Consider the following 10,962-nt stretch of genomic DNA (forward strand, 5'->3'; position numbering starts at 1 on the left):
TCTTTAAGAGTTGTCTCGTCTCTCGTCCAAGAGAAAGATGATTAAATCAACCACAAATGTGTATTATTTACATTTCTAAAGCACTTTTCAACACATGCTGAACCTCAGAAAACTAGACATTTTTCTTCAGACAACACTGCCTCTCAGCGAAAACTTCATTACCCTTTTAATAAACAGACACACAACACCACCGGTGGCCAGGGAAACTGGGCTAATGTCTGGACGGTCAGTACACTTGTTGACCACAGCTGCAATGTTCACAGTCAGTAACCAATAAGACGGGAAAGTTGCTAAATACCATATTTTATACAAATGAAAATCACAACAAATGTGCAAGTCTTGCACATCAGGACACAAAATAAGGTGCATTTACAGTGCATTTTTCAATGAAGTTGTTATCTCTGTAATACAATGCACATATAATGCAAAAAAGGCTGCAAGGCCCAGTGAATGCAGTTTTTTTTTTTAGCTTTTGACTAAACGATGCTCCAAGTTGACACTTCTCTCTCCTTCATTGCTCCCCTAACAATGCAACATAATTCTAAGGTTAATAGCTCTGCCTGGTGAGCACAAACTGGGCCAAGAGGTTGACAAGAGCAATTCAATGTTTCTCATTCCTCCAAAACTTTACAAACTACACTTATAAATGTTGTTAGTCAAAGGAAGTGTGGAAGGTCCCATCAAGCCAAACTGACCTAGTCTCAATTTTATCTGAGCCCAGCAACACTTTAGATGATGGTAATACAAAAGGTGCTGGACTGAAAGGCAACTACAGAGGACAAACACTGACTTGATAGTTGAATATGAATAACGATCCATTATCAGCTACTGAGAAAAGTTGATTTGTCTTTTTTTTTAACTATTACTCGTCCAGATGACGACATTCACTGCATACCAACAATAGGGTAAAAAAAGCTATTACAACACTAGATTCTGTCATCTTTTCTGTTGGTTGAACGTGCAAAAAGTGACAGATTTCAACATTACATCGGCCCACCTCACAGGACTGAACCTTTCCACCTTTTTGTACAGCAGACATCAAAAGCACACAACCATCAACAGTTTTGAGTACTTACAAGCATTATACCTGGCGCACAAACTGAATTTGAATCAGTTAGTCTTGTCTATATGACTGCCTTGCACAGAACAAGACACCGTCAATATGCGCCATTTCAATGGCAGTCTGACGTGGGATGCTGCTACATGTTTTACAAATGTGTGATTAAAAATCAACACATAAGAACACTATTTTACATAATATTTGTTCACAATGTTGGTGCTGCACAGCTGCCTGTCATCTGCAAACACTCTCACAGAGACTAAAATTTGCTTCAATATGCGTACCATGAACTACAGATTTTCAGCACTGAGGAATCAACAGAACTAAATTTTCACTTAACAACATGATACCTTTTAGAAAGACAATTAAGCTCACAGTGTAGCAGCTTTTAAATAGCCGAGACTGGCTCGGATCATAAGCTAAACTTTATGAGGATTTTAAATACACCACTGATTCCTAATGTATTCATCTGGTTGCCCTGCTGCACTGTGACCTCAGTCCTACAGCAGGGCATTGGACATGTTACTGTTCTGCCAGCGCAAACAGGTGGTCTTGCAATGCTTGTACAGGTGGGAGGACTGACTGAAGCGCTTTCCACACTTGAGACATGCGTAGGGCTTCTCTCCTGTGTGGACGCGGATGTGTTTCTTGCAGTCAGTCAGGGTGAGGAAGGTTTTGCAGCAGATTTTACAGGCGTATTTCCGAGCTCCCTCAACCACCAAGACATTATGCTCCGACAGAGCCTTCTTGCACTTTGACAGGACGTCTGCTGAAGCTCGGGTCAGCTGAGGGGGAAGGGAGGTGGGCCTGCCATTGTTCATTTCATATCCACCGTTCTCGTTAAGAAGCAGAGGACTTGCCAGACTTGAGGAGGAAGAGGCAGCATCCTGGAGAACGCCAGCCACACCTTCTTCTCCTCCCATGCCAGTGGTCATTTTCGGAGCAATACGTCTGTAACCTGGGTAACCTGGAGCAGTGGCAGTCACTCCCCCTGCTCCTCGTGACATTCGCCCCAGGGAGTGAAGACCTAGACTAGAGCGCTGGAAGTCCAAACCAAAGGGATCTCCCCCTCCACACCCTCCACTACCACTTTCCCCACTTCTTCTAGAGTTCCCTAAACCATCATGCAGGGGGCGGAGGAATGGAGAATCCGCGTGTAGGTTGTCTCCAAAACTGTTGCGATTCTCGCCACTGAGCGGACCTGTCTTCAGAAGAGAGGAAGAAGCAGAGCCTGATGAACCAGCAGCTTCCTGTCTGAGCAGGAAGTGGTGTGCTACTACATCACCAGTTGTTGTGTTGGGGAGGTCATCCTCTCCAGCTACCAACCCTGCCCCGCCACGTCCAAAATCCTTAGGGCTGAGGAAGCTAGATATACTAAAACCAGGTTTGGCACCCAGTCCGCTATTACAGCCAAAACCTCCTTCGACTCCGGCGCCACCTCCCATGCTGCTCTTGAGGAGCGGCTGCAGCAGAGAGTCAGAGCTGTGTTGGGGTTCAGTGGTGAAGCTGCGGTCGCTGCTCTCTGGGCTCAGCTCCGCCTTCTCCTCCTCCTGGCCTCCGGACTCAGCCTGCGATGTCACATCACTGATTTCATCAGTCGGCTCTGGCGAACTTAGCGGCTCTCGTTTAACCACCACCTATGTGGAGCAAAGGAGGAGTTCCATCTCAGGCCAAAGGAGATTTACATTCTTTAGACAGCAGCTAAACTAGAGCAGCGTGATTTTACACATACATGTGTGTTAATTGCCTTTGTGATTGCCAGTAAGCCTCATTCAAGAACTTGTACAAACAGATTTATTATTTATTTAATGGCACATAAGAGTGATTTGGTATAACTCACATTCACTGTTAACTAAATATTTAATTTACAAGCTTCCAATAAATATTTGACTTAAATCCAAATGTGATTTATCTTTCTGTTTAGAGATTGTTGTCTGTTTTGAAATTTTGAAATTTATTTTAAATTTATTCTCTATTACCTACCCAGGGTCTTCTGTTTTTATCAGTAGTTTAGTTCATTTTTTGAAAAGAATTGGCTAATTGGTTACATTAAATCTGAAGAGGTTGAATGAAATGAATGAATTTGGTAATACCTTGTCATTTGTAAGGGCTATCATCATTTCAGGTGTTAGCCAGTGGGGAAAACACTTGTTTAACTTAAGATTATAATACATTAATCTATGTAAATGTGCAGTTTAAATAGGTTACAACATTAATAAGCTGTTCACCATATCATTACCATGTCTTGCAGATTTACTGAAAGGTTTGAGAGTAGGGCTGGGCAATGTTGACTATTCGTGCTTTCACAAAATATTTACACAATAAAATTTTTATAAATATTCATCAGTAATGTGGATATAATGACTAAGTGGGTAAAGGCAAATAATAGAACAGTTGTGTTATATCAGAAAATGACATCACTTTACTGTAATGCAGCCTTTAAAACCAGGAAATGACAACACTTATGCCATTTTACGATATCCAAAATCTAAGATGATATCTAGTCTCATTTCACAATATCAATATAATATCAATATAGGGCCCAGCCCTATTTGAGAGCAATTTTATTTTTAGATTTTATAGAGGAAAGTTCTCATACAGTGGAATCTGCCTCAGGGTCTTTACACAACTCGCTATCCCAGGGATGATCCTCTGTTGCACCACATTACAATTACATTGTAATTTGCTTTTTATCAATCTCCGGGCATGTCCCCTTGACTGCTTTGTTTCGGCAACATGTTTTTTTAAGCACCTAACTTAATGTCAAGTCAAATCTGTTATTAACTGCCTGTATTATATTATAATTTGTTTTGGGGCCCATAACACGACTACTGACACTACTCGATTCCAACAGCAGGACTTGAAGCTATGCTGTGTGACATTCTTCTTTGTACTTGGGCCATACATTATGCACATGATCAAATCTCACGAATACGCACCTGCTCATGAACGGGGGGAATTTATCAGGTAGAAATCGAGAATTTATGACAACAGGTTTGTGCAGTTAAGAGTCTTAAGAATCTGACTTGGAACACACATGTGATATATAAGTGATATATAAGTGTTCCATGTGGCTTAATGAGAGTTACTTATTTTGTCAACAACAATAAATCCAACCACAACTTTACCTTCTGTTCCTGTTCTTCTGCCTCCTCCTCCTCTTTGTTCTTCCCACCTGCTCTGTTGACCTGGTGGTCCTGTTCTTCCATGGCCTCTTCCTTCCTCACCCCTCCCTGCATTCTACCCAAGTTCTCCTCCTCACAATGCCCACTATCCGACTGGCTTGGCATCTGAGGATCATCTTGTGACACCCCTACTAGCCCAGTGATAGCGGCATCCAATTTGGAATCATCCTCCATCTTGTGGGAGTCGGGGGAGAGTAGTGCTCCTTCTTCTCGCTCTAAGTTCAACCCTGCTTCTCCTAACAGCCCTAAGTTAGGAGCCGAAGGGCGCTGCCTTTGCCTGGGTCTCTCCTCTGACAGAGCCAGGGCGGGCTTGCGTTTTTGGAAGCGTCGGATTGGGAAGGAGGCTCTCTGTTCGACCCCACTACTGCCAACTACATTTCCAACTCTGTCCTCCTCCATCCCTCCCAAAGCAGAGCTCACCAAGCTAAGCCCCAGCTGCTGCAAGAGGAAGGAGCGCTGCAACTTGGACGTGGCAGTGTTTGCTGCAAGGTTAGCATTAGCTGCTAGAGTAGGGTTCACTGCTACATCTGCTACTTGCTGCTGCAGCTGCTGCTGCTGCTGCTGCTGCTGCCTGTGCCTCTGCTGCTCCAGCTGAGGGTGATGATGGGTGCTTCTGTCGGACGAGGGGGACATGGGCAGGGTGCGCGTGGTCAGGTAGTGTTTGCAGGCCTTGACTACGTTGTTGAGGTGCAGATGTGAGGCTGCAAGCAGCATATCCATGACATTGCTCTCCCCCAGCATCAGTGTTGAGGTGTACATCATGTCCACCAGAGCAGCAAAGGCTTCAGCTGTCACCACCTGCAAGTGCACAGGAAGTGGTATCATCTTGTTGCCACTATTTGAAACAGTAGCAACACAGAGTTAACCTAAAATCTGTTTTTACTTTCAAACTATCACTTATGATTATCTGAAGTTGATAACTCACTCTCACCTCAACTCCTACCTCTGATCACCATCTGACTCATCCATTCATGACTACACACATGAATGCCCTCTTTTTTTCACAATACTATTAAGGTCCTAACCTCGCTGTCCAACTGGATCATGTTCATGCTAGCATCTCCCTCTGCAACCGTAAACAGGGCTCTGAAGTGGGTGCTGCAGGCTGCCAGCACGGAGCGGTGGGCCTTGAAGTGTCGGCTGCCCACCACGATGACACAGTCACACAGCTGACCGTGGACACGCTGATAATTGAGCTGCTGAAAGATCTGCTTGAAGTGGCCCGGGAAATCCATGGTCCTAAAGAAAGAGGCAGGCAAAAGTTTGCAGGCAGATTAGTGGGTAGAGGAAAAAAAAATCTAACGTGAAAAATCAAAGCTTTATCAACCGCAGTTTTGATAAAGGCTTAAATCATTTGTCAAAAGAAAAAAGCCTAAACATTTAATCATTTGTCATAGAAAACTGTACATATTTGTGTTTAGATTGTTGGTAGGACAAAACAAGCAAGGTTAAAGTTAAAGACATCAAATTTGAGCTCTGGGAAACAGCGAGAAGCATTTTCCCCTATTTTCTCATATTTCATGAACTAAATGATCAACTGAATAATTGGGCAACTATGGACAGATTAACTGATAAAGAAAATACGTGTTAGTTGTAGCTTTAGAGAGTGTAAAGATGACGGTAGCCTTAGTGAGGGTATGTACAGGATAGACGGAAGTAAAGGTGAGGTTAGAGTGAGGTTTTACACAGATGATGGTTTTCATGTGCCACTTTTGTTTGTGAAGGTGGTGATAATGTTATTTGGACACTTACAAAATAACCAAAAGCTGAGACATGGTATAAGTGGTAGTGGTCCTACAGATTTAGAATAGAACGTTATTATCATTGTCACTTGTACAATGACATTTTCAAAAGGACCGACCCGGCAGTGCGTCATTCTTAAGATATAACCAAAAGTAATAAAACAAAAAAAAGAAAGAATAAAATGATACATAGTATCTAAAAGCAACATGAACAGGCATTCATCAATAAATACATACATACATACATAGCCACAGTTATTGCGCAATCCCTCAGTTCAATTTAGTAGTATTGATTTTAGTTATTGCAGTTGGGTAAAACGGTTTCGGAATCTATTGGTTTTTGATGGATCAGTACCGTCTGCCTGATGGTACCATTTGGAGCGCTTTCCTCTGAGCCACTGTGCGGCTGTACCACGCGCACATGTATGTCAAAATGCTTTCTATGGACGCTCGCTAGAAGGTCTCTGTTTCATGTGGTTTCTGCTGAGTACTCTCAGGATATACAGTCTCGGCTAGTCCTTTTTCAGCAGCTCAAAGGTGTTCATGCTCCAGGCCAGGTCCCCCTCAATGTGGTCTCCCAGGAAGCGGAAGTCCGCCACCCTCCGCACACAGTCACCGTTGATGATTAGTGGTGGAAGGTCCGTTTTCTTTCCCCTGTAGTCTATTATGAGCTCCTTGGTCTTTGAGGTATTCAGGAGCAAGCATATAAAGAGTGCCTAACGTTACACAAATTTCAGTGAAATAGTTAATTAGCACCCAGAACAAGGTTTTACAGTGGGCTGAATTCCTTGCTTTTGTTGCTAAGTTGCTGTGAAATAACTTGCACCTTAACTAACGTTACTCCAACTGTTTGCTGTTGCTTAAAATGTGAGGTTTACCGTGACAAACTGGAGGTACTACAGGGCTTACGTTAGCCAAGGAGTGCAACGTTTCTCTGCAGTGTACCGTTTGATAAGTAGTCTAGATTGGCTGACACATGACCAGCTAAATTAGCACATAATTATATTGTTATGACGGTGAGATATGAGAGACGATAATAACTAATATTACCTTGAATTTCCCCAAGCGTAGCAGAATCAAGAGGCCTTGACCAGAAACTGCCGAGGCTAAAGTTAGCTACAGCAGAAGCAGCAACTTAGCATCCGGTCACCTAACTGGACCGCTTGTTTGTATCAAAGGAGCTTTTACCCCCATCAAAGGTAGCAATAGCTGGGTAACATGTCTGCTGCTAGCTAGCTACATCCCACGTCCCCTTCGGTTTTGGCTATGGGAGCGAAATCTGCCAGGGATGGGCGCTCACGGTAACCGTCTGTCAGTGTTACCCCCAGGCACAGTCAGCTAAAACATCTATTTATAAGATAAGTACTGACTGTTAATCTCAATACGGGTCCGACATGCTTGTTATAATTTCAAAAAAATGTCTCACACTTGGATTTTCCCATCCAGACTCACAGGGTGGCGCTGTGCTTCCCTTTAATGCCCATGACCTCGCCGAGGTGAAGGGCTGCAACTATACGTTTCCCCCACAGTGGGTCGCTGTTTCTCAGAGCCTGGGTATGCAAAGATTATAGACAGGGTCAAGACGAAGATTATTGTGTCAATCAGAATCAAAATCAGCTTTAATGTCCAAGTAAACACGTAAACGTAATTTGACTCGGGCGTTTAACTTTTTTGTTGCTGTCAATGTACATAAACAGAAATAGACACATGGCTAAAACAAGGACTAGCTAAAAACACGATGGATCCTTGTTACAGGGTTGCACAGCACAGGCAAGATGTTTACCCTGTGGAAAAACACTACATTCTGCTACTCAATTCTTGTATGTGTTTTAGAATTTGCCCGTTATAAATTTTGGACAGATACACATACATTTATTTTAATTAAACTATATCTAAACTTGTATGTAACATTAACTCTTTATGTCAATATTTTAATGGATACATTTCACATTACCATGATATATTTGGTGGTCAATATAATATGTTCATTGGAGGCCCACACAAAATACACTGCTTAAATCTTCCCCTAGATTAAATTGCTTTGATAGCAGATATGTAGATTATTGCAGACAAAAAAAACTATCAAAGAGTAGAGAATGTAGAATTTACATACTTGTGTTGTTAGTGTTTTTGGTTTTTGGTTGGTTTGTTTAAAGTTGTATGATGATTCCCCTGAACAATTGTTACTTATTTATTACTACTGTTTTTTTCTTTATTTTTTGACTTACTGTTTATTGGGTAGTTATTTGATTACAATTACCATTGTATTCTTTTTCTAGGACCTTTTTCTAGGACCTTTTTTTAAGACCCCACACACCCCCACCATGGACTGTTTACCCTGCTGCCCTCTGGAAAGAGGTTCCGCAGCATCCGCTGCAGGTCCACCAGGTTCTGCAACAGCTTTTTCCCCACTGCCATCAGACTGTTGAACTTCTGATCCATAAACTGAACTCTGCACCTATTGCACGCCATCGGGTATTTAAATGCTGCTGAACTTTTAGCCATTTCAGTTCCTCTCTTTTTTACTCTTTTTTACTCTTCAATTTGCACACTGTTCATCCCCTGCACTGTTTTACACTTTGATCACTGCTGCACTTCTGTATAACTATTTGTAAATAATCCGGAAATGTATTCCATTGCACCTGGAATATCATTGCAATATTTATAAGCTGTATGCAACGCAATTTCGTTCTGTATGCACTCTGTACATATAAAATGACAAATAAATAAAGTTGAAGTTGAAGTTGAAGTTGATATTTTATATTTTGGGATTAAGTTTGTGTAGACCTAATGCACTTTGATCTAGCTGTAGAATTATGTTTGTTAAATATAAAAAGTCTTTCTAATATGAATATTAGCATTCATAAAAAACTATTAATAATAATTCAATTGTTGCCTAATATAAAATCTTAACAATTGCAGCTAATGAAACAAATGTCACAAAGTGGTTTAACAACAAAATGAATCCTGGCGAACACGGAAGTACAAAGGAGTGAAACCTCTTGCATCAAACTCATGACAACAAATATGGCTGCCCCCTGCTCGTTGGTGTGCTGTGGAGAGGAGAGCGACTCTGAAAAAGCTGTTATTGGTGACTGTCTCACATTTGTTGGTTGTCGAACATATTAGAAGAATATTCTAATTGTAACTGTGCCAGGTCGTTTCGTGTCGTGCTTACATTCTTTATTTTAAACACCCGTTTGTATTGTACGTGGGGTGCAGGCCTATTTTGAGGATATCACGTGTAAGAAGTTAGCCTACATTTCACAGTAGTAAGCGCAGTGAGAAAAACGTTTTCTGGAATTTGTTGTATCTTGTTAGTTGCTGCTTGCATTAACTAAACGGCCTACGTGCAGTTTAGAGTCCCAAATTCCCTGTTTCCACGTAACCCTAACCCTATCCTAACCTTAACCACTCGGTCAAATGCCTAACCCCAACCTATCGAGCTGCTTCGTAGTGCGGGTCTTTGCGTAGTTCTAGTGGAATTTGGGATACTAAACTGCACGTACGCCTAATTAAACGTGCGCATCTTCCGAAATGTGTTTATGGTGGTATGAAACGCAGGCATTGACAAGGTCCTCTTCATGTTTCTCCTTCTCACAGTCCGCTTTTCAAATGGCAACGTCAAAAATGCAGAAAAACTGGATTTCACGATGTACAAGAACGCAGATGAGAGTAACCCCAGGAAAAAGAGCAAGCGGATAATGGTGAGAAAGATGAAGGACTGCCTTCATCCTCAGTACCATAAATCTGCACTGCAACGTTACAGTACAACTTTCCGTTATTGTTTAGGGTTGTGCTGCTCTACTTGGAGTACTTTCAGGACGGTGTTGCTTATGCTTTCCTCTGTCTAGGTTGCTGAATCAGACAGACTGTGCTATGTTGGAAATAACTTTGGGGCGGGCTCCTTGAAATGCAACAACCTTTGCAAGTATGTAGCATATTTTGAGATGTATCATTGTGTAACTACCTACAGTAATACGTGTGATGTTTCTGTTTAGATATTATGTAGGAGTGTTGAACAGGCAGACCATGCAAATGGAGGTGCACAGTGCTCAACTCTTTAACATGCAACCAGTTATACCGGGAGACGCAACAGAGACTGCAAAACCCCAGGACACTACTCAGACCTACAGAGACAAGGTGCAATGATTTGTGCTGTTTTTCTTAGAGTAAGAAGACTTGTCTCCAATAAGAATGAACTCGCTATTAATGTCTTAATCTTATGTAAAAAAAAAATTCTTTAGGTTGACTCTTTGATTGAGGCGTTTGGCACCAACAAACAGAAGAGAGCTCTGAGCTCCCGCAGGCTGAATCAAGTGGGCAGTGATACCCTGCACCAAGCAGTGGCTAAGGCTGCCAACACTGTGATTGACCAGAAGGGTCTGGAAGGTAAGCTACACAGAGTCATGGATGTGGAAGTCAGTAGTCTTAAAAATCATCAACCAGTCATCCGAGGAGAGGTTGGTTTATAAAGGACAAAGGTTATATTAAATAACTGGCAGCTTGAGTTGTTTTTTCTCTTCACATAGTTTTCTGGTGTCAATTTTGTTAATATAAACGTTCCATCTTTTTGTTGTTTTTCCTCAGCTCTACAACAAGAAGTGGATGAGACAGAGGTCCAGGGAGACCTGGCTCTCCACCTGCCCCCTTGCAATGCAGGCGCTGACAAACCTGAGAATGTCTACCTATTTGATGATCGTATCCTTCTGTGTTTTGGATGTCTGTGTGCCTGCAGATCAAGACTAGAATTGGATAGAGAGTGTGGACTGTTGGAAATTGAAAATGCCACATACAAGAACACTTTCTTGAAGCATTTTGTAGGCAATTAAAAGCAGTGAACTTTGAGTTGAACATGATATCTTTACTTATTGCTTACTCTGCAAGATACAAAAAAAGCGAGTACATGCAAGGCAGCTTTATTTGTAGTGTAAAGACTTCAGAACTGGAGTGATGTGATCCAGTCTCTTGGTCT

At 42.0% G+C, this 10,962-nt stretch overlaps 2 protein-coding genes across 3 annotated transcripts in view; one reads left to right on the forward strand and one right to left on the reverse strand.

Moving 5' to 3' along the window:
* Positions 1-946: 946 nt before the first annotated feature.
* zbtb5 (zinc finger and BTB domain containing 5) lies at positions 947-7,482 on the reverse strand. 2 transcript variants are annotated; one of them, XM_032500163.1, is made up of 4 exons: positions 7,440-7,482; positions 5,271-5,484; positions 4,189-5,043; positions 947-2,697 (listed from the first exon to the last, which is right to left on the reverse strand). In XM_032500163.1, the coding sequence occupies exons 1-4, from the start codon at positions 7,469-7,471 to the stop codon at positions 1,561-1,563; spliced, it is 2,238 nt and encodes a 745-aa protein (XP_032356054.1). In that variant the 5' UTR covers positions 7,472-7,482; the 3' UTR covers positions 947-1,560. The 2 variants fall into 2 exon arrangements, with proteins under 2 accessions (XP_032356054.1, XP_032356063.1); XM_032500172.1 differs by lacking the exon at positions 7,440-7,482 and adding an exon at positions 7,038-7,433.
* Positions 7,483-8,970: 1,488 nt separating this feature from the next.
* Positions 8,971-10,962, forward strand: part of polr1e (RNA polymerase I subunit E) — a 4,017-nt gene continuing 2,025 nt past the window's right edge. The window contains exons 1-6 of the mRNA XM_032500187.1: positions 8,971-9,078; positions 9,591-9,694; positions 9,842-9,918; positions 9,989-10,130; positions 10,235-10,379; positions 10,578-10,688. Coding sequence (XP_032356078.1) covers positions 9,003-9,078; positions 9,591-9,694; positions 9,842-9,918; positions 9,989-10,130; positions 10,235-10,379; positions 10,578-10,688 — 655 coding nt within the window. The 5' untranslated portion in view covers positions 8,971-9,002. The remainder of the gene's footprint in view (positions 9,079-9,590; positions 9,695-9,841; positions 9,919-9,988; positions 10,131-10,234; positions 10,380-10,577; positions 10,689-10,962) is intronic.

The sequence above is a fragment of the Etheostoma spectabile genome, chromosome 2 (assembly GCF_008692095.1).
Source record: "Etheostoma spectabile isolate EspeVRDwgs_2016 chromosome 2, UIUC_Espe_1.0, whole genome shotgun sequence".
Taxonomy (NCBI): domain Eukaryota; kingdom Metazoa; phylum Chordata; class Actinopteri; order Perciformes; family Percidae; genus Etheostoma; species Etheostoma spectabile.

Coding starts and splice junctions, on each gene's coding strand:
- zbtb5 (XM_032500163.1), bottom strand. CDS start 7,471: ATGGGCATTAAAGGGAAGCACAGCGCCACCCT. Junction 5,485..7,439: donor GGGAAGCACAGCGCCACCCT/GTGAGTCTGGAT, acceptor CTCTTTCTTTAG/GACCATGGATTTCCCGGGCC. Junction 5,044..5,270: donor TGATCCAGTTGGACAGCGAG/GTTAGGACCTTA, acceptor GTGCACTTGCAG/GTGGTGACAGCTGAAGCCTT.